Source organism: Mercenaria mercenaria, chromosome 13, assembly GCF_021730395.1.
Source record: "Mercenaria mercenaria strain notata chromosome 13, MADL_Memer_1, whole genome shotgun sequence".
Lineage (NCBI taxonomy): Eukaryota > Metazoa > Mollusca > Bivalvia > Venerida > Veneridae > Mercenaria > Mercenaria mercenaria.
In genome coordinates this window covers 73,634,802-73,658,526 of record NC_069373.1, presented here as the reverse complement: position 1 = coordinate 73,658,526, position 23,725 = coordinate 73,634,802, and the positions used below count along the sequence as shown (strand labels likewise).

The 23,725-nt window shown below is 34.9% G+C and overlaps 1 protein-coding gene across 7 annotated transcripts in view; it reads left to right on the top strand.

Annotated features, from left to right (window-relative positions):
* The window catches only part of LOC128548011 (S-adenosylhomocysteine hydrolase-like protein 1), a 177,139-nt gene that overhangs the window by 128,881 nt on the left and 24,533 nt on the right, over positions 1-23,725 (top strand). For all 7 annotated transcript variants that reach the window (XM_053522268.1, XM_053522267.1, XM_053522263.1 and 4 more), the window contains 4 exons: positions 1,768-1,829; positions 3,172-3,259; positions 11,859-11,962; positions 19,285-19,356. In XM_053522268.1, the coding sequence (XP_053378243.1) occupies positions 1,768-1,829; positions 3,172-3,259; positions 11,859-11,962; positions 19,285-19,356 (326 nt within the window). The remainder of the gene's footprint in view (positions 1-1,767; positions 1,830-3,171; positions 3,260-11,858; positions 11,963-19,284; positions 19,357-23,725) is intronic.

The window sequence follows — 23,725 nt, the reverse complement described above, 5'->3', positions numbered from 1 at the left end:
GAATTTTGGTCAGAATGATTGCCTTGATAAAATCTAGGTCGAGTTTGAACATGGGTCATCTAGGGTCAAAAACTAGGTCATATCTAAGAAAATGCTTGTTTTATCGCAAGAGACCAATTTTTTGATCCAATCTTAATGAAAATTGGTCAGAATATTTGTTTCCATGAAATCACTAGGTCAAACATGTTTTACACTGTTATGGAGTGTTTCTTAGGTGAGCGACCTAGGGCCATCTTGGCCCTCTTGTCATTTTCTCTTACTTAAGTATTCGCCTGCCCGCTTAGCTCAATAGGTAAGAGCGTTGGTCTACGGATCTCGGGGTCGCGAGTTCGATCCTCGGGCGGGCGTGTGTTCTCCGTGACTATTTGATGAACGACATTGTGTCTGATATCATTAGTCCTCCACCTCTGATTCATGTGGGGAAGTTGGCAGTTACTTGCGGGGAACAGGTTTGTACTGGTACAGAATCCAGGAACACTGGTTAGGTTAACTGCTCGCCGTTACATGACTGAAATACTGTTGAAAAACGGCGTTAAACCCAAAACAACCAACCTTACTTAAGTATTCATTTATCACTGACTTATGTATTAGACATGTCCTAGACTTTTCTGCCTACTTACTGCAAAAAATATTAAACAGCAAGAACGATCCTATTTCTTAGAAATAGTTTTACAGTGTCATTATGTTCTAGTTTGTCATTTAATTCTGACAGTTCTCATTGTATTTAAATATGGTGGCATAATTTAAAATGTTACCTTGACACACCACAGACAGAGAGTCAACATAATAGAAAGAGTTTGGATTAAAATAAAAAAAAATTATTCTTGGAATATATTGCCAGTCAGTGGTTATGATGATGTCGAAGTTTGAAGATTGTGTGGGAAGTTTTTGTTCATATATCTCTCTTAGCACTGGTATGTAAAGGATTTTTCAACTGAAAATGGTAGACCTTTCTTTCAAATGGGAAGATATTTATAAAATGTGAGAAAATTTTGATAAAACGGGTCAGTCACATTTTGACATCTAAGATTGAATAAGTCTTACATGTCTCAGAAACAATTAAAATGAATTGTAAATGCTGCATTCCCTCAGGTACAAAGATGCTTAAAATTTGAAATTTAAATTGATTTACATTATATATACTTTTATTCTTACATAATTCAATTTCATGAAATTTTATTAATAGTGTGTTTCATGTATTTTTAAATGTTTAACATTTAAATGTTATTATTTTATTCAAAATTGACCAAAAAAAAAAAAGAAGATAATTATATCAAAGAAGTTGCTGTAATGTAAATGATGTGTAATTTTAAGTAATTACCAAACATTTTTTTAGCATACCAAATTTCTTTGGAAAATGTAGGATTACTAAGATATGTAAAATTATTGAAATTTCTAAAATTGAAATACTTTAGATGAAAATGTTGCTGCATTTTATGATCATGCATATGAAATTCTTTATGTAAAAAAAAAAGTATTGTAAGGTCATATATGAGGTTATTTCAAAATACTTTATGCTGAATTAACTGTAATTACAAATTACTACATACTGTTTTAAATCTTTTCAAATATTTATATACTGAGGTAATTGTAATTTCTAATTACTAAATATTGCAGTAAAAGTAATTTCAAATCACTGAAATACTACAGTAATTGTTATTTCAGATTGCAAAAGTAACTCGAGTAATTGTAATTTCAGAGTACTTAATACTGAAGTGTTAAATGTAATTTCAAGTTACTTAATATGAAAATGTAATTATATTTCAGCATCCTACACTGGCAGTTCTTCAGATGAAGAGGATGAAGTGAACCCAAGGGATAAACAACAGGTTTGCATTAGTAATTTACATTATTTCTGGATTGTGAAGACATCTTAGAGCTTATTTAAATTATTCTTGAATTCACTTCCTGGAACAAAAAAGGTTGTAATGTCATAGGTAGAGGCAAATTAAGTAGTACTCACAAGTATGACCTTTGTTATGAGAAGCAGGTATTATTTATGCACAATGTCATACACTATTGCACCACAGATAACCTGGTGGATTGGTCAGCTAATTTACTAGACTATGGTTAAGGCTTGACATGTTTGCTTTCCCATCTTGTGCAAAGCTCATCTTCACAGGTTTTAATCTTGGCAAGATCGGACTTGGTGATCTCTGTAAACCCTTAACAAGACATAATATTGGCCAGAAGTCCAGGAAGCCCGAATCCTAATTGTTAAGTTGACAAAAGTTTTGAAAGCATATTTATTTTAATGTCACCTTGGCACAAGGGCTGACTGTATTGGCCAGTGGCCATTAGAAAATAAAGTCATCGAGTTAAATGTGGTGAAAGCTGCTTGAAGAAAAATGTCATAGTTCATTGCTAGTTTTGTAAGCTTGGTGCAGATGAACATTTATAAATACCATATAATTATGATTTGTTTGACATCCTTTATGTGAAATTAATGAACTGAGATGCTTAATTGAAAGGAAAATCAGTAAGTTTGAGGTCTGAGACTGTATCCCAGTGACTTCAAATCACCAGACCATCACCGCTGTGGATTTGAGCCTTGTTCAGAGCGTACAGGTTAGGAAGTCATCGAGTTGTCTTGTTGGGAATCAGCAGTTCTGTTGAGTGCACTACCTAGTAAATCACAGATGGCAACCAAAAGATGTTGAGTGCCCTGACTGTGTCTAAAGGACTACAGAAATTTATAGAAAGAAATGTTACTCCATGATACTGACAAAATTTCCACCAGAAATATTAATTTCAAAATAATGTTATGGCCTTGGTTGTGGAAGTGTTGAGATGATGGCCTCATGTAAGATTGTGTTGACCCAGAATTGATATAATTAAGTTAAAACCAGAAGCAATTTGATCAGACTTGACAACAGAAGAAAGAATGACTCGATGACAGGGTTGTCATAAGCAAGGATATATAAAATATTTTTCCTAGAGCATCAGACACAAACAGTTTTGTGTAACAGAAATCATTTCAGATTGTTTTGCTTTAACAAGAAACTTATATATCCTCATAGGAATCAGATTTGTATCAGTTTGGTCGTATATGCAATATTTCAGGCGGTTTAATCCAATAGAAATTGTCTAATATGCCAGCTATTTGGCATTTGATTGAATTGGGAGAATGTAATTGTGTAAATTTTGATTTTTTCTTCTGGTTTATTTCAGAAAAATTCTAAGGGTTCATCTGACTTCTGTGTGAAAAATATAGATCATGCTGCATTCGGCAGAAGAGAAATTGAGATTGCTGAGCAGGGTTTGTATCATATATAACATTTTTCGCTCATTTTATTCATAGTTTATACTCTGATGTAAAGTTTCATATTATTCACACCTAGGGAAGAAACTTGGCATCCTATCTAAATACAGAGTTAAAGAATTGTTTCAAACTTCATTTAAGAATATTATTACTTCTCTATTGGTATATCGTATTTTGTAATGATCAGTTCAAAAAAAGTTATTGCCCTTGAAAATTACTGTAAAATTGCATCTGTTTTGTTAAACCGTGAATATCAAATGTGCATAATTTTGTATTTTTATAGAAGTTTGGTTTAAGTATTCTATATTCAGTTAGGAAAATGTCCCATAAAAATGGGTAATACTTCTTAAATATTGACTGAGTTATAGCCCTTGTATTAGTGAAAAATACCTTTTTTGTCTCACAGTGAGTTTCTTGTGATCGCTCGATGTCTGTCGTCTGTTCACACTTAGCTTGTGTATGCTATAGAGGCTGCATTTTTTACTTGATCTTCATGAAATTTGATTAGAATGATTGCCTTGATGAAATCTAGGTCAATGTCGAATATTGGTCATCTTGGTCAAAAACTAGGTCACCAGGTCAGATCAAAGAAAAACCCTGTGTATGCACTAGGGCCTGCATTTTACACCGGATCTTTATGTAATGTAATCAGAATGTTTGTCTTGATGAAATCTAGGTCAAGTTCCAGTATGGGTCATCTAGATTCAAAAACTAGGTCACATGGTCAAATCAAAGAAAAACCATGTGTATGCAATATGGGATGCATTTTTCATTGGATCTTCGTGAAACTTGATCTGAATGTTTGTCTTGATAGAATCTAGGTCAAGTTCTGGTGTCAAAAAACTAGGTCACCTGGTCAAATCAAATGTGTGTGTGCAATAGAGGCTGTATTTTTCATTGGATATTCGTGAAATTTGATCAGAATGATCTTCTTGATGAAATCTAGGTCAAGTTCAAATATGGCTCATCTGGGATAAAAAAAACTAGGTCACCTGGTCAAATGAAAGAAAAACCTTGTGTATGCAATTGGGGCTGCATTTTTCACTGGATATTCGTGGAATTTGATTAGATTGTTTGTCTTGATCAAATCTAGGTCAAGTTTGAATAGGTCATCTGGGGTCAAAAACTAGGCCACACGGTCAAATGAAAGAAAGACTGTGTGTGCAATAGGGGCTGCATTTTTCACCAGATATTCATGAACTTTAATCAGGATAATTGCCACGATGAAGTCTTGGTGAAGTTCGATTATGGGTCAACTGGGGTTGAAAACTAGGTCACTAGGTCAAATCAAAGAAAAATCTTGTGTATGCAATAGGGGCTGCATGCATTTTACACCAGATATTCATGAAATTTGATCAGATTGTTTGTCTTGATGAAATCTAGGTCAAGGTTGAATATAGGTAATCTGGGTTCAAAAACTAGGTAACCGGTCAAATCAAAGAAAAACCTTGTGTCAGCCGGAATAATTCCTCTCTGTTTCTTTCTTTAAAAAGTACAGAAAAAAATTAAGAGATACACTTTCAGCAAGATTATTCCAGATGTTTCTCAGGTGAGCAACCTAGGACCATTTGGTCCTCTTGTTTTTATTTTTGAAAAAGTTGGTAAAAATGAAGTGATATTTAATGTAATTGCAATTTGCATTGTCAAGTTTTTAGCTCACCTGAGCACGAAGTGCTCAAAGGTGAGCTTTAGTGATCACCCTGTGTCCGTCGTCGTCCGTCGTCCGTCCGTCCGTCCGTCAGTCGTCAACAATTTGACTGTTAACACTCTAGAGGTCACATTTTTGGCCCAATCTTAATGAAACTTGGTCAGAATGTTACCCTCCATAAAATCTTGGACGAGTTCGATATTGGGTCATCTGGGTTCAAAAACTAGGTCACCAGGTCAAATCAAAGGAAAAGCTTGTTAACACTCTAGAGGTCACATTTTTGGCCCATTCTTAATGAAACTTGGTCAGAATGTTACCCTCCATAAAATCTTGGATGAGTTCGATATTGGGTCATCTGGGGTCAAAAACTAGGTCACCAGGTCAAATCAAAGGAAAAGCTTGTTAACACTGTAGAGGCCGCATTTATGACTATATCTTCATGAAACTTGGTCAGAATGTTAATATTGATGATCTTAAGGTCCAGTTTGAATCTGGGTCATGTAGGATTAAAAACTAGGTCACCTGGTCAAATCAAAGGAAAAGCTAGTTAACACTGTAGAGTCCACATTTATGACCATATCTTAAAGAAACTTGGTCAGAATGTTTATCTTGATGCTCTTTAGGTCAAATTTAAACCTGGGTCAGCTTCGGTCAAAAACTAGGTCACTAGGTTAAATCAAAGGAAAAGCTTGTTAACACTGTAGAGGCCACATTTATGACTATATCTTCATGAAACTTAGTCAGAATATTAAACTTGATGATCTTTAGGTCAGGTTTGAATCTGGGTCATGGGGGCAAATCAAAGGAAAAGCTTTTTAACACTCTAGAGGCCACATTTATGACTGTAACTTCATGAAACTTAGAATGTTAAACTTGATGATCTTTAGGTCAAGTTCAAATCTGGGTCATGTTGGGTCAAAAACTAGGTCACGGGGTCAAATCAAAAGAAAAGCTAGTTAACACTGTAGAGGCCACATTTATGAACATATCTTGATGAAACTTGGTCAGAATGTTAATCTTGATGATCTTTAGGTCAATAGGTCAGGTGAGCGATACAGGGCCTTCATGGCCCTCTTGTTTCTACATTAGCTTATTGCATGCCATACACGGAAAAGTCTGAATTATGACAAATGTGGTAAAATTTTCTTCGGTTTTGCTGAGGGTGTCAGTTTATTTAATAACACATTAAACAGTTCCAAAATAGCTGCACCAAGAACCACTCCCTTGGTATTAAATATTATGTCTGATATGTAATTTGAAAGGAGAAAAGGATGGTCTTTAAAATATGTTGATGAGACAATTTTATTCATATTTCATTTTCCAATAACGCACATATTGACATTAATTTTATTGAGAAATTCTGTTGCCACGGATACAGTATGAGGCCTACATTTCTGCAAATTTCAGACATTGTGGTCATTCCTTATATGGAATAACTTTACCTAGTCTTACAGCTTCAGATAGATCAAAGTTTTTATTTTCCATTTGTAAAATGGGCAAAACAAATATAAGGAAGGGAAAATGAGATCATTACATATATACATGACACAATGGAAGTTTTCAGTTTTTTCATACATAGGAAATATAGTCAGACTTCCAGCGAACAGGGTAAAGACTAAACCCAAGTATAGTATTTATAATATGGTTGTGACTGTACCTGTATTGAAAGAGAACTTGCTGTTTCTAGTTTCTTAAGCCAGGGAGTGTATTAATTGCAAGGTATATAAAAGTACTCCATAAGTTTTCATAACTGTGACTATGATATCTGCTTACATCTTAAACTGTAAGATATCTGACAAAAAGTGTTTCATGAACTAACTGTAGATATCTATATGCATTGATATTAAAATATATGAATTCCTGTAAGAAGCTATCAAAACTAATTTGGGGATGGGGATGATACATATATAGGGTAAGCTATAATTTTGTGTAGTCTTACATGAAGTTCTAGCCGTCACTACAAACACATACTACTTTGGTGAAGCATGCAGCATGAAGTCAAACCTGAACTAAAGACCACCTGTGAACAATATAAACCTGTGAACAATGATCACCCATGAACAAACCTGTGAACAACGACCACCTGTGAACAAACCTGTGAACAATGACCACATTGTGAACAAACCTGTGAATAATGACTGCATGTGAACAATGACCACCTACCTGTAAAGACTACTATCTTCATTTTAAGATTTATATTTTCAGTTGATTTTAACCTGTGAATCAATACCACTTCAGCCCCTATTTGCTTGGCCAAACTTGGTCTTTACATACAGTTGTGGCTGTATCTTTAAATATTTTGACATAAAAATAAAAATGTTATAAATTAGACCATTAGTAAGTTTAGCATATGGTTTTCTGTCACACATCTCTCAGCAATGCTTGTTCGAGCTCCAGCATTGAATCAGTATGTTCCTTCTTGTATCATGCAGCCTGGTTACTGAAGGGCTTTGCTTGGTCCTATCCAGGTATTCCCTTTTCTCAAAGCTTGCAATAATGCTCTGTAGGTCACCTGGGATTCTTGTCCATTGAAACCTTAATGTAGATGTGACTTAAAGTTCAACCCCTACAAAAAACAACAAACAGATCAATTATAGTGATTTACCATTTCCAGACATAGGCAGTACAGATGTGCAAAGATAAGTCTTCTTGGCCCTATAATTAGCACATTACAAAAAATAAAGAAGATGAAAAGAAAGCATTCCTTCTTTGATCCCTGTCTCTTGAGAAGTTGCATTGATATTAAACTTGTTGACATGAAGTAATTGTTTGAACACTTTCCCACGGTGAATTTGCATCAAATGTTATTTGAAGCCTGATAAAAGAAACATTTCATTAATTTAAATGATAGTACAAGAATTGGAGCCATTTTATAAGCAAATATGGCATGTCTTCTTCTAGATGTAATATACTTTATGGTAATATACTTTATGGGCATTATAATGTTTTATTCAAGATGAACACTCTGAATGAGAAATTGTTTCAGTATTTAGAATTCAGTGAAAATGTCAGAGGGCTTTTAGGTAGAAAAGTCTGTATTTATAGCATTTCTAATGCACTGACTTAAAAGGTTATTAATATGAAATTTTGTACTTAGTGAACGTCTAAAAAAAATTCATCTCAGAGAAAAGAAATGTCTTTACCATTTTAGGAAATGTTCACTTAATGTTGTTTTTTTTTTGTTTTGAAGATTAATACTTTTCTTGATTATAAATTTTATTGAAATGGTTTGTACCTAAGCAGAATATCAAAGGTCATATAAAATGATATCTTATTGAGTTAAATGTCTTCCGTATCACTCTGTAACACACAAAAAGGTTATCATAACATGCTACAGTATTTTATTTTGTAATATAAAAACGTCTAGGAATAGAATAAATCTCTGGCCATGACAGTTTCAATTTATAAAGTAATGAATAAAAGTATCTTCATCTTCTCCCATCAGAATCATTTTCTTTACTTTGCTTTCCAAACATGAGAGACGATCATTTCCGACCAGGCCAAATAAAGAAACATAATTTGCTGTTAGCAGGAATAATTTTAAATAGTCTGACAAAAAAAGTCCACTCCATTTCCATTTAGGAATTAAAGATGACAGAGATGTTTTTGTTAAATTTTAGGTTTGGATTACGTTTGTCTCTTACATAAAAGCTTGGGTCATTATTACATGTGAAGAAGTTGCAATTTTGATAGTGATCACGTAAGGCAGATGATATCTTTGTTACAATATGTCTGAAGTCATTCATCCTTCATCTTTGATTCATATGTAAAAGTTGCTGGTCATTTGTAGGGAACAAGTTGGTTTAGGTTTAACTGAATGCTGTTTAATAACAAAAATGTTGTTGAAGTAACTCTTAAATCTGTACCCAAAGATTGAACAAGGAAGGTAGCACATGTTTTATTTTGTAATAAATTAAAGTTCTGAAGAGTTAAAAAATTTGAATAATCAAAATCTAGAATATCCGTTGGAAGCATAGAATGCAACCATGCAAAATGATAACTAAATCAATCTGATCAAATCTGTTCAAATGTGCAATGCTTCTAATGGTCAAGTAAATGTTTTAAAACTCTTCTAGGCAGAGTTATAGGCTATTGAATAGTCTTATTACAGACTGGATAATTTTTTTTTTTTTAGCTCACCTGAGCACGAAGTGCTCAAAGGTGAGCTTTAGTGATCACCCTGTGTCCGGCGTCCGTCGTCGTCCGTCGTCCGTCCGTCCGTCCGTCCGTCGTCAACAATTTGACTGTTAACACTCTAGAGGTCACATTTTTGACCCAATCTTAATGAAACTTGGTCAGAATGTTACCCTCAATAAAATCTTGGACGAGTTCGATATTGGGTCATCTGGGATCAAAAACTAGGTCATCAGGTCAAATCAAAGGAAAAGCTTGTTAACACTCTAGAGGTCACATTTTTGGCCCAATCTTAATGAAACTTGGTAAGAATGTTACCCTCAATAAAATCTTGGACGAGTTCGATATTGGGTCATCTGGGGTCAAAAACTAGGTCATCAGGTCAAATCAAAGGAAAAGCTTGTTAACACTCTAGAGGTCACAATTTTGGCCCAATCTTAATGAAACTTGGTCAGGATGTTACCCTCAATAAAATCTTGGATGAGTTCGATATTGGGTCATCTGGGGTCAAAAACTAGGTCACCAGGTCAAATCAAAGAAAAAGCTTGTTAACACTCTAGAGGTCACATTTTTGGCCCAATCTTAATGAAACTTGGTCAGAATGTTACCCTTAATAAAATCTTGGACGAGTTCGATATTTGGTTATCTGGGTTTATAAACTAGGTCACCAGGTCACATCAAAGGAAAAGCTTGTTAACACTGTAGAAGCCGCATTTATGACTGTATCTTCATGAAACTTGGTCAGATTGTCAATATTGATGATCTTAAGGTCCAGTTTGAATCTGGGTCATGTAGGATAAAAAACTAGGTCACCAAGCCAAATCAAATGAAAAGCTAGTTTACACTGTAGAGGCCACATTTATGACCGTACCTTAATGAAACTTGGTCAGAATGTTAATCTTGATGATCTATAGCTCAAGTTCAAATCTGGGGTAGGTGGGGTCAAAAACTAGGTCACTAGGTCATATCAAAGGAAAAGCTTGTTAACACTCTAGAGGCCATATTTATGACTATATCTTCATGAAACTTAGTCAGAATGTTAAACTTGATGATCTTTAGGGCAATTTTGAATCTGGGTCATGTCGGGTCAAAAACTAGGTCACCAGGTCAAATCAAAGGAAAAGCTAATTAACACTGTAGAGGCCACATTTATGACCATATCTTAATGAAACTTGGTCAGAATGTTAATCTTGATGATCTTTAGGTCAAGTTTAAATCTGGGTCAGATGGAGTCAAAAACTAGGTCACTAGGTCATATCAAAGGAAAAGCTTGTTAACACTCTAGAGGCCACATTTATGACTATATCTTCATGAAACTTAGTCAGAATGTTAAACTTGATGGTCTTTAGGTCAAGTTCGAATCTGGGTCATGTCGGGTCAAAAACTAGGTCACGGGGGTCAAATAAAAGGAATAGCTAGTGAACACTTTAGAGGCCACATTTATGACCATATCTTAATGAAACTTGGTCAGAATGTTAATCTTGATGATCTATAGGTCAAGTTTAAATCTGGGTCAGGTGTGTTAAAAAACTAGGTCACTAGGTCAAATCAAAGGAAAAGCTTGTTAAGACTCTAGAGGCCAGATTTATGACTGTATCTTCATGAAACTTAATCAGAATGTTAATCTTGATCTTTAGGTCAAGTTTAAATCTGGGTCATGTGGGGGCAAAAACTAGGTCACCGGGTCAAATAAAAGGAAAAGCTAGTTAACACTTTAGAGGCTACATTTATGACCATATCTTAATGAAACTTGGTCAGAATGTTGATCTTGATGATCTTTAGGTCAATAGGTCAGGTGAGCGATACAGGGCCTTCATGGCCCTCTTGTTTTTCTAAATGTCTACTGTTTTCACTTTTCTTATTACAGCAAAATTCTTTCATAGCCGTTTTGGGAAGAAAAGGGACATAACTATATAAATTTGAATACTGTGAAATCATTTTTATTCGCATAGGACGAATTTTCGCGTATTTCGCGCTAGGACCGATGAGCGAATTTAAGACCACGCTATTATTACATTTTTATTATATTTTTCATTGCTAAAATTTAAAATGCGCGAATTAAAGCCCGCGCGAAAGAGTCCTTCTTCACGTTTGCGCGAAATTTCATGCCAGCGAATTTAAATGATTTCACAGTAGTCTAAGCAGTTACCTACTCTAAATACATAGGGTCTGAATACAGACTACTATTGAATGATCTCTACAATCTAGATGTCAGAGCAGAAATATTAAAGCTCCACTCCAAAACTCATTTCCAGCTTTATTGATATTTTAAGGGAGTAATCTACAATGAGAATTGACAGTATTAAAGAGCTAGTTCAAAGGTTGATAATTAGTCAAGTTGTGCACTTATTGATACTGAATCAACACTAAGCAGATAAAGACTAGGTACTGCTGTATTGATTTAGAGGCCTAACTAATGCAAAAAACTGACTTAGTGGTAGGTCTGTTTTATCCTGATAAGACACTTCTTATGCAAAAACAAAAACCAAACAAATAATAAAAATAACCTTGATTTTACCAGTTTTCACATTCCTTCCTGGTTCAGTTTGAAATTTGATAATAATGAGGACAATAGATAGGGATGGGTATTGCAGTTGTGATTGCTTTATGCAGTCAGTACTGGGTATTTTTATTGTCAATAAACATAGCTCAATGGTCCTGTAATAATTTGTCAGGCTATTTTGTTGGCCCTTCGTAGTAGACAGACCTCAGGTCTTTTACTAGGCCAATATGAACATGTATGCTGGTAAAACTTTAAAGTATTTATGACAGTTATTATTGTTCCAAATTTAAATACATATCTTTATCTTGCAGAGATGCCTGGGCTCATGGCATTACGTAAGAGGGCAGAATCAGACAAACCGCCACTTCAGGGTGCCAAGATCATTGGATGTACGCATATCACAGCTCAGACTGCTGTAAGTATTTCAAGATACAGGCACACCTGGGATTGTGACCACCTTTGTTGTCTAGCTTTTTGTCTACAGAAATCAAATTTTCAGAGTCAGTGTTACATAAATTACCTCTGTAAAGCCGCTTAGACTAACTCTTTCACTGGCAGCTTAAAACTGGATTAACTTTACACTCAAACTTGGTGACAGATGAAGTAATATCTATAAAATGTCTTGGTTTTTAGCTCACCTGAACACAAAGTGCTTGGGGTGAGCTAATGTGATCGCTCACCATTTGGTGTCCATCTGTCTGCCTTCCGGCCACATTTTCTTTTAAACAACATCTCTGAAACCATTTGGGTGAAGCTGATGAAACTTGACCTGGATGTTCTTTGGGTGGTCTACTTGCAAAAATGTTCAGATGGTTCCATTTGGTTGCACATAGAGGCTGCAAGGGCTTAAAATAGAAAAATCTAAACAACATCACCTCTTAAACAGCTAGTCCGATTTTGAAATAATTTCGCACAAGCTTTTAAATCAAACACTTCTATCTAAGTCTTAAAAAAAAAAAACAAGCACTTCCAACAAAGTTTTTTAATTCAAGCACTTCTGGCAAAGCTGAAAAATAAGCTCTTCCATCAAAATTTAAAATTCAAGCACCTGTGGCGAAGCCTAAAAATCAGACTCTTCTGGCATAGCTTACAAATCAAACACTGTTGGCAAAGCCGCCTCGCATAGCTTACAAATCAAACACCTAGCAAAGCTTTCAAATCAAACTCTTCTGGCATAGCTTACAAATCAAACTCTGCTGGCAAAGCTTTCAAATTAAACTTTTCTGGCAAAGCTTTCAAATCAAACACATCTGGCAAAGCTTTCAAATCAAACACTTTTGGCATAGCTTACAAATTAAACTCTTCAGGCTAAGCTTACAAATCAAATTATTCTGGCATAGCTTACAAACCAAATACTTCTGGTAAAGCTTTCAAATCAAACTGTCCTGGTAAAGCTTACAAATCAAACACTTTCAGTAAAGCTTACAAATCAAACTCTTCTGGCATAGCTTACAAATCAAACTCTTCTGGTAAAGCTTACGAATCAGACTTACAAATCAAACTCTTAAGGCTAAGCTTACAAAATAAACACCTGGCTAAGCTAACAAATCAAACACCTCTGGCAAAGCTTTCAAATTAAACACTTCTGGCATAGCTTACAAATCAAACACTTCTGGCAAAGCTTTCAAACCCAACTCTTCTGGCATAGCTTACAAATCAAACACTTCTGGCATAGCTTACAAATCAAACACTTCTGGCAAAGCTTACAAATCAAACACTTCTGGCATAGCTTACCAATCAAACCCCTCTGGCATAGCTTACAAATCAAACACTTCTTGCAAAGCTTACAAGTCAAACACTTCTGACATAGCTTACAAATCAAACACTTCTGGCAAAGCTTACAAATCAAACACTTCTGGCAAAGCTTACAAATCAAACACTTCTGGCATAGCTTACAAATCAAACCCCTCTGGCATAGCTTACAAATCAAACACTTCTGGCAAAGCTTACAAATCAAATACTTCTGGCATAGCTTACCAATCAAACACTTCTGGCATAGCTTACAAATCAAACACTTCTGGCAAAGCTTACAAATCAAACACTTCTGGCATAGCTTACCAATCAAACACTTCTGGGAAAGCTTACAAATCAAACACTTCTAAATATTAAGGAAGTTATTAAATAATTTAATAAATGAGCTGAAAATAGCAGCAAGAAAATATGAGCAATAAAATGCATGTGCTTCAATGCAAACAGGAACAAGAAATATTTTAACATGCCTGTTTCAATGAAGCTTCTGTATACTGACTTTGTATTGTCTGTCTGTCCTCCTTTTGTCTTGATTACTCCTAAATAAATTGTTGGATTGCAACCAAACTTTGCATGAAGATTCTGGCCCCAATTTCACAAAAATAGTTAAGTTTGTTAATTGACTTAAGTATGTTGATTTGCTTAAGAAAAGTGAAAACTTGAGCAAATTAATGTACTTGAGTCAGTTAACAAACTTAAGTATTTTCATGAAATTTGGGCCTATTCTAAAGCTGGTTCTGCATAGTGACCTATACAATATTCATGGTTTGAATTTAGGATTGGTCTAAAGAACATTTAGCTTTGGATGGATAACTTGAGAACAATTTTGGCTATGTCGACCCCTATTGATTTTAGGATCAGTGTCAAAGGTCAAGTTTACAGTGACCTTGAAAACTGGACATTCACAGTTTCTAGTCAGTATCTAGATCACCAGTAGGCCTCACAGTCTAACATAATAACTGGAGCACACTTTATCCTACTGCAGCCAAAACTTCATTTTTTGAGTGCCCTGTAGTCAGTCAATAATAAGTTTTGTTTTGGGGTCAGTATTTACAGAGGTCAAGGTCTTGGTTGCTTTGAGGTTGAAAACTGTTTCCAATCACTGAGCTCAGCTGGCCTTCAAATTTCTTAGGAAGATTTCCAGTTGTCAGTGGATGACCCCTTTTTTCGGTGTAAGTTCAAGGTCACTACTTTACACTAAAAATACTTACCCAGTTTCCTAGTCAGGGGGGATAGGTCATGTTTTTTTTTGTAATTTGTTTAAGCATGCAATTTCTTATGTACTTTTGGTACTTTCATTTCCTTTAAACTTGCATCACATATTGTTTTATATGTCTTTTTGTCTCTTTCCAAAAAAAAATATGCCTATAGTGTCTTTTTTAGGTTAGATTGTATGTATCAGTGAGCCTCTTTCATTTCAAATAAAGCAGTATGGCACAATGGATGGTGCTTTTATCAAAAGCAATTTCCAGTTGATATTTAATGGACTTTCTAGATATGTTTTTGTCTTGCAGGAAAAATAACAAATTGTAATGAACTTTATTTTCAAGATTGTCTGCTGCAGAAAGGAGACTTTAAGAGTATTTATATTGAATGTTCTTTACTCCAGTTTGCATTTATCCTTTGACTAATTGAATACTTTCCCAGAATATCTGTCCTAAAAGGTCAGGTTTTTATTCTCTTCCTAGTTGCCTGATCAAAGTGATTATATGTTTAGCCACTGAAAATGTTAGCGCTAATTGGGCCTATTTGGTATTGAGAGAGAGGTTTTTTTTTACTCAGTGCCTATTCATTTTCCTTTAATAATGATGTACAAGCTGTCAAGATCTTGGTGAGATATAATTGGGAACAAATACTTATTTGATTGTGTTTTTTTCAGATACTTCTTTTTCACTATTTCTTGGAAATACTGCTGCTGAAGTGGTTTACATTATTTAATTAAGATCCCTAAATTATCAAATAAATACTTTTTATTATAGTCTGTCTGAGTGATTTATGTCCCGCTAAGGCTTTTAGTTTAATGTTAAAAGCAGATGAATCAGTTGTCTAAATATATACATAATGGTAATGGCTAGAAAAGCACACGATCTTAACAGTCTTAATGCTATAAAGGGAGGTAATCAAAAATAATAGATTTAACAATTCTTTCTACTAATTTAACTAATATCCTAACCTTTGACAAGTATATAAGAAGACAATTATCAAAAGTAAGATCAAACAAAAAATCAGTGTGTTTTATGTGGCTGTCACAGCCATTATGAGGCATTAAGTATTATTACTTTGTATGATTTTTGAAAAAAATTGAGGTACGTATTGTTGTCACTTGATCGTCTGCGTCAGCATTGGTTAAATTTTTTGTTTAAGTCCACATTTTCTCAAAAACCATAAGAGCTACAGCTTTGAAACTTTGCACACTTGTTTATCATCATTAGATGACTGTGTAGGCCAAGAACCATAACTCTGATATGCATTTTGTCAGAATTATGGCCCTTTTTGTACTTAGATATTCTGAACTTTAATTCTTGCATACTGACCAGCACTTGCAGACGAGCGATGGCACCCATAGGCGATGCTCTTGTTATGATTTTTTTGGTGATTTCCTAAAGAAACAGCTACTCTAAGGAAGAATTTTTATGATAATGCTCTCAGTAGAGCAAAATTCTGTTAAACTTGGAAATGACATTAAAAAATCAGACTTTTTAAAAGGAAATAATATGAAATAGTAACATAATTAAAAAAAAAAAGGAGATAATAAGCAATAATAAGAAATGTAATAAAAGGGAGGTAATAAGAAATACTGAAATTATTAAAACTGATAAATTTGGCGATAATTTATTCAAAAATCATTTCCATGACTTTCAGCAAAGTATACCGTAACCATATTTTAGAGATATGAGGAAGTTAGTAAAGTATGTTTGCAGCATGATTTGTATATCTCATTTGTCCTGCATATTGTTAAAAAAAAAGTCAAGGTCCCTACTTGTGCCTAAACATTATGACAAATGAGGTGTCCAGTAACATAATTATCTGTCTTCATAAAAAATGGAGTGGGGAATAATCTTCAAAATTTCAGAACACATTTCACTGAGTTTTGTTTTGCTTTTGGCTACACAAAGGGTGGCATAAAGGCACTGAGCAATATGAATTGGTCACTTCAGCAAGAGCCCCGCATTCATGATGACCATTATCAGACTGAAACTATAAAGATGAAAAAAAAAAAAGGAAAAAAAAAAGAAATCTGATCAATCTTTTAGAAAAACTCTAAAAGTTTCATTAATTTCTTTAAAAGCTTTTGTGCTATTGTCATCAATAAAATTTCACTATAAAAGGCTTTAAAATAAGATTTTTCTTCCATTCTGGCTCCCATTTTATTGACATGTTAAGGTGAAACAAATGTGTTTTGAGAAACTTTGATTGTTATACAAACAACATTACTGTCTTGTAAAGTATCCTATGGCTGTAACATTTCATCTTGATCTTGTTCCTGTCTATTTCTGTAAAAGCCTGTCAGAAAAATGTCTGAATGAAACAAAACCAGTTTTTAAGTACAGCTGAAAATGAAAAAAAAAATGTAATGCCTTATATGGTTTAAAAATATAAAATAAAATTAATATTTATTGCCACTTATATGCTTACAGAATTGTTTATTGTATTGAAGAGTTTTGTTTTTTAAAGATTTTGTTTAAAAAACTTCTTAAGAGCTGTTGTATTACAATATTAACTTCCAGTCAACTGCTCCCTAGGACAATATTTACAATTCTATTTTTAGACATACATCACATGACATTTGCTCCCGAATTTTTGTACCTTAGTAGATTTGTTTCTGTTATTTGTTCACCCTGATGAAGACTCGTGAAGAGTCGAAACGTCGGTCATTTTAATAAATCTGTAAATTTTAATCTGTGTTGGTTGTTAGTTCCACTATCTTATCTTACTTTTAATATTAACTTCCAGTCAAGGGAGTTTAAACTATTCCTCAAGGCCATGAATGTATGAATATTGTGGAGAAGAAAAAGTTTTTGTTTTTTGGTTGCGGGTTTATCCCGCTACCAAAGTTAAGTGTATTTCTGACAATCATGTAGCATCTTTATTTGATTCCAAATCACATCCAAAGGAATTTGTTCATGTGCTACACAAAGTAGTCCCATTCATGAACAATGCGGATGAATTATCAATGATCAAGCAGTTCTTATTCATCCTCTATCCATTCACACTGGCCATTTAGATTATATAAGATCTGTTAATGATTAGGTATTCCAGCCCATGGTCACATCACTGACTTCCAGCTGTTCATGTAAGGTCAGGCAGAGTTTATCTTAGATATGAGGCACATTAGTATTTGTTTCTTATACATACATGTATATTTATAGATTGGCATTTAAAATGAAAATAACTGTAGCAAAACCCGCAACCATCAGACATCTCAAGGCTTTGATTTTAAACTGTCAGTGTTTGTTGTATTGCTATTCAAAACAATCCAGAAATCTTTAAAGCAGCATGCCTCCAGATCGTTCGACAACAAAAAATAAATAATTTTTTTAGATATCTTGAAATAAATGCTATATTTCTTAAGAAGGCTTTAAAACTTAATTACTGACAAACTTTATGTTACGAAACACATGAGAATTTACTGTTTTTACTACTTTTTGCGATGAAAATCGAAAAGCGTTTGTCACATACGCTTTTACTCTAGGTAAACTGTCTCCATTATAAATATCTATATTTTGAAGTCATTATTCACTACTTCAGCTACAGCGCTATTGGTTACGACGATGGGAAAATGTCTATCGCCGCGGCAGTCTGGGGTTCGATTCCCGACGCGGTTATCTTTTTTTCTTGATTTGGAACTTTTAAAATATGTTAGAAACAAAAATTTATATTCTAATGTTCATAATATGACCAAACTTCAATTTGAAAGAAAGATTATTTTTTAGCCAAATCTGTAGGCATGCTGCTTTAAATGTTACTGTAGTGAGTTGGAAACCTTGCTTTTGGTGTAGAACTCTTCATGTTAGGTCACCCAGCAGCGGTTTATGGATAGTTGGTGGTTCTATCCAAGAGCCTGCCCATGCCTGAGAGGCAGAAAGTTGCAACTCTTAAGAAAGATTTTCAGTTTTTGGAATAATGCCATTCAAAGTTTAGTTTTATTGCAAAGATTACCATTTCTTGGGATTAGCCATGTCCATGCAAAACAGGCACATTTAATTGTGTGATCTGTTTCTGAGATGGAAGGAATACATTGTGTGAAGGAAGACCTGCTAGTTAAGATAAATCATGGATAGAAGTGACTGATACTAATCTAGTTGATGGTATTCGCACTTATAAGTCTGTGCAGTTGCCTAATCAATTTTAGAAGGCACCAGATGTGCTAAAGTGCCTGAATGAATAAATGAAATATGGCATGTATGACTGTTTTGATATTGGTCAGAAGAATATAGCTAAATTGCGTAGTGTTTTCTTATTGATTGAAGTATGAGCTGACTAAGTCAGACCTTGAATGTTAAGTTTCATTTTGTGCTGAGTTCATCATCATGATCTTGCTGCACAAGGTTTAAATTGTCATTCTAACTCATAAAGTTACCTGAAAGTTTTGCATGTTAACTACCGGACCAAATGTATTCAAACTCTACATACATCTTTGGCATCATAAGTTGACCTCACATGACAGGTTTCAATTATTATTAACTCTGGCTTGCATTTTGACAAACTTATGCCTCTTCTTCAGTTATAAATTTTAATGAAAATTTTGCATCAGGAACTTTTGTAGTGAATGCTTTCAAATCCATTATAATAAGTCTTTGGCATCATGAATTGACAATTCTCAATGTTAAGGACTTAAATTTACAAAATAATGCCCCTTTTCAGTTAAGAAAATTTTGGTAAAGCTTTTGTGTATAAGCTAGTGCATGTATTATGTAAAATGGTTATGCACTGTCATATAAGGCAACAATTACAAGTTTATATATTTATGTTTCTTATGTTTTTCAGGTACTGATTGAGACCCTGGTCCACCTTGGGGCTTCTGTGAGATGGGCTGCCTGTAATATCTACTCCACCCAGGTTCGTATGTCTAAATTATACAGTCTAACCTTGACACATGAAATACCTCCATACAATGACAGGCAGTGGCTTCCTTTCAACCTTTTCTTTGTAAAAGTCATTTAATTTTGTTACCTTCAGTGGAACTGAAACAACAACAAAAATTACGTATTCTCTGTATGCAGTTGTTGCATTTTCCAGGTTGCTTTTTTTTGTGGAAGGTTATTTCTGCCTTGAGCTGCTTTCCTTCTGAAGAAAGTCCAATTACCTAAGAGGAGAATGACGTCCACTACCTTAATTAACCTCAAAAGAAAATTGACCTCTGTACAAGAAATAAGTCAACAGTCACAGTTGTATCTGCTTGGCAATGCCGGCACTGCCCGTGTTACATACGAGGAGCCTTCTGATTTTTATGTCGCAGCCCACTTACCTAATATTGCTATCTACTTGTCATGTGATTTGTTTATTACGCATTTTAGACATTTAAGTATGTTTTTATAGTCAATAACTCCTTTTATTAAACAAAGTGTGAACAGCTTAACCCTCATCATGATGGACACAATTGATTCTGCCTTTGTATCCATGCAGTCTGATCAAGATCTGCAATGTTCGCCATTCAGTCAATATTTTTTTAGTAAGCACCCCTTTTAACAGTTAATGGTACTGTCCAAATTGAAAGATGGACAAGTTCATTATAGAAATTTTGCAGGGTAAGGGTCTATAAACAGAGTTGATACCATGAGATTTCAAAAACACAACAACATAGAGTTTTAGTTCAGACTAATTTATTTAATTTTTTGTGTTAAAAGAACAGTTATTGTGTTCTGAATTGAGAATGGCAAACTATCTTGGTATTTGATTTTTATCAGTCTTTAAGAAGAAAAAATATTTTTGGAATTTAATATTTGCTGTCAGATCATGCTTAACTAGGCAAGTGCAAAATGTAGCCACAAGAATTACATATTGAATTGATTGGACAGAGTGGTATCATAGTCTGTGAGATATTGACAGTCTGGCTTGCGAAACACATACATCATCCTGTGAAGTTCTCAGAGAAAAAACCCTAGAAAAACCCATGTCTGGATATTACTGAATCATTACTGACTGACCAGATATGACAGAATCAGACAGTATTAAATGATTGCAGAATACATTATAAACTTTTTCTCTTGTTTTCTTATCAGCTCTTCTTTTCTTCTGTTTTCCCCATAGAGAAGTAGGAATCAATAATGGACTTTCCTGCCATTAATTGAGAACAGTGATTCTCTTTTATGATATTTTATTTCAGTGTAATCAGTGCTGGCCATCTTTATATAAAGAATAAAACATCAAGAGAAATAGATGAAAGTGAAATGTCTCTTGCAAATTGAAAATTTATATAAATTTGTTGTTGTTTACCATTTTTAAACGTTCTTGGTCTACCTTTCGTTGTCTCATGATGAAAATTTTATATATATGCCTTTACATACTTTGAAATCATTTGAATTTATTGGTGTAATATTCCCCCATGTTAACTAACTATATGGTGTTAAAACTCGTATTTCATCTTGACATGAGTTTCAAGGGGAAATTTTTTTCTTGGGATTTCATTCATGTTGAAGGAATCAAAGAAAATTGGTCCCCTCCTGAATGATTAATGTTACTTCACTGTAAGTATTACAACAAGCAAATACAGTATTGATCTATTCTTCAAATCGTACTTTTTGTTTTCTAGCTCTGTCGGCTGAATCAGTTGTATGAAGGTTCAGAGGGAGTTATTAGGATAATAAGGTAGACTAGGCGGTCCAGTGTCAATTTTTAGCTCACCTGTCACATAGTGACAAGGTGAGCTTTTGTGATCACCCTTCGTCCGTCGTCAGTCCGTCTGTGCGTCCGTCCGTGCATCAACAATTTCTTGTCTGCACGATAGTGGTTTCATTTATGATTTTATTTTAACCAAACTTGCACACAACTTGTATCACCATAAGATCTCAGTTCCTTTCTTGAACTGGCAAAATCCTGTTATGGGTTCCAGAGTTATGGCCCCTGAAAGGGCCAAAATTAGCTATTTTGACCTTGTCGGCACAATAGCAGCTTTATTTATGATTTGATTTTTACCAAACTGTCACACAACTTGTATCACCATAAGATCTTGGTTCTTTTCTTGAACTGGCCAGATTCCATTATGGGTTCTAGAGTTATGGCCCCTGAAAGTGCCAAAATTAGCTATTTTGACCCTGTCTGCACAATAGCAGCTTCATTTATGATTTTATTTTAACCAAACTTGCACACAACTTGTATCGCCATAAGATCTTGGTTCCTTTCTTGAACTGGCGAGATTCCATTATGGGTTCCAGAGTGATGGCCCCTTAAAGGGCCAGAATTAGCTATTTTGACACAATAGCATCTTCATTTATGATTTGAATTTAATCATCTTGCACAAAACTTGTGTCACCATAAGATCTCAGTTCCTTTCTTGAACCGGTCAGATCCCATAATAGGTTCCAGACCTATGGCCCCTGAAAGGGCCAAAGTTAGCTATTTTGACCTTGTCTGCACAATAGCAGCTTCATTTATGATTTGATTTTAACCAAACTTGCACACAACTTGTATCACCATAAGATCTTGGTTCCTTTCTTGAACTGGCCAAATCCTTCATGGGTTCCGGAGTTATGGCCCCTTAAAGGTCCAAGATTGGCTATTTTGGCTTTTGCAGCCATATAGAGACTTCATTTATGGTTTTATTTGATACAAACTTCCAAAATGTCTTCAACAACAATAAATCTTGGATTCCATGACAAATCAGATCCAGTCGTAGGTTCCAGAGTTATTTTATATCTGATTACCTCCCCCGATTGTAATCAAAATGGATTTATATCAGTAAGTACTTATAGGACTTATTTGAAATTTCATTATTGTCATTAGTTGGACTGAGCCAATCAGGATAGATAACTATGGACAGATTTTATGTCAAATTACCTCCCTTTATTTCAAATAAAAATTGGTATATCTCTGTAACTAATGAAGATACTGATCTGAAATTTCATTTATGTCAACAGATTTATTTGGCAGATACTTCTTTTGTTCACTTACAATATTTTTTATGCCCCCGAAGGGAGGCATTTAGTTTTTGAACCGTCTGTCCGTCTGTCAGTCTGTCGGTCTGTCAGTCTGTCGGTCTGTCAGTCTGTCCGCAATTTTCGTGTCCGGTCCATATCTTTGTCATTGATGGATGGATTTTCAAATAACTTGGCATGAATGTGTACCACAGTAAGACGACGTGTCGCGCGCAAGACCCAGGTCCGTAGCTCAAAGGTCAAGGTCACACTTAGACATTAAAGGATAGTGCATTGATGGGCGTGTCCGGTCCATATCTTTGTCATCGATGGATGGATTTTCTAATAACTTGGCATGAATGTGTACCACAGTAAGACGACATGTCGCGCGCAAGACCCAGGTCCGTAGCTCAAAGGTCAAGGTCACACTTAGACATTAAAGGATAGTGCATTGATGGGCGTGTCCGGTCCATATCTTTGTCATCGATGGATGGATTTTCAAATAACTTGGCATGAATGTGTACCACAGTAAGACGACGTGTCGCGCGCAAGACCCAGGTCCGTAGCTCAAAGGTCAAGGTCACACTTAGACATTAAAGGATAGTGCATTGATGGGCGTGTCCGGTCCATATCTTTTTCAACCATGGATGGATTTTCAAATAACTTGGCATAAATGAGTACCACAGTAAGACGACGTGTCGCGCGCAAGACCCAGGTCCGTAGGTCAAAGGTCAAGGTCACACTTAGACGTTAAAGGTCATTTTTCATGATAGTGCATTGATGGGTGTGTCCGGTCCATATCTTTGTCATTCATGCATGGATTTTAAAATAACTACGCATGAATGTGTGGCACAGTAAGACGACGTGTCGCGCGCAAGACCCAGCTCCGTAGGTCAAAGGTCCTAAACTCTAACATCGGCCATAACTACTCATTCAAAGTGCCATCGGGGGCATATGTCATCCTATGGAGACAGCTCTTGTTTTAATTACTTCCCTTTTACATTACTATAAATAGCTTATTTTTAGTAACTTTTTTTATTATTGGCCGTAGGGAAAAACCGATACCACTTTTCTGTGGTACAACATGGATGGTACCTCCAATTTTTAGGTGTATTTTGACATATCTGTACCTTGTAAGAATTTTTTTTTCTTTTCGGTTAAATTTCTTCCCTTTGTTGTTCCTGTCCTTTGGACTTAGATATTTTTTCTGAGGACCTTCTTGTCCTCAAGTGCAATGATAACAGGTGAGCGATTTAGGGCCATCATGGCCCTCTTGTTCAGTTTTAAGCTCACCTGAACCAATGGTTCAAAGGGAGCTATTAGTATAATAATTTAGTTGGTCTAGTGTCCATTGT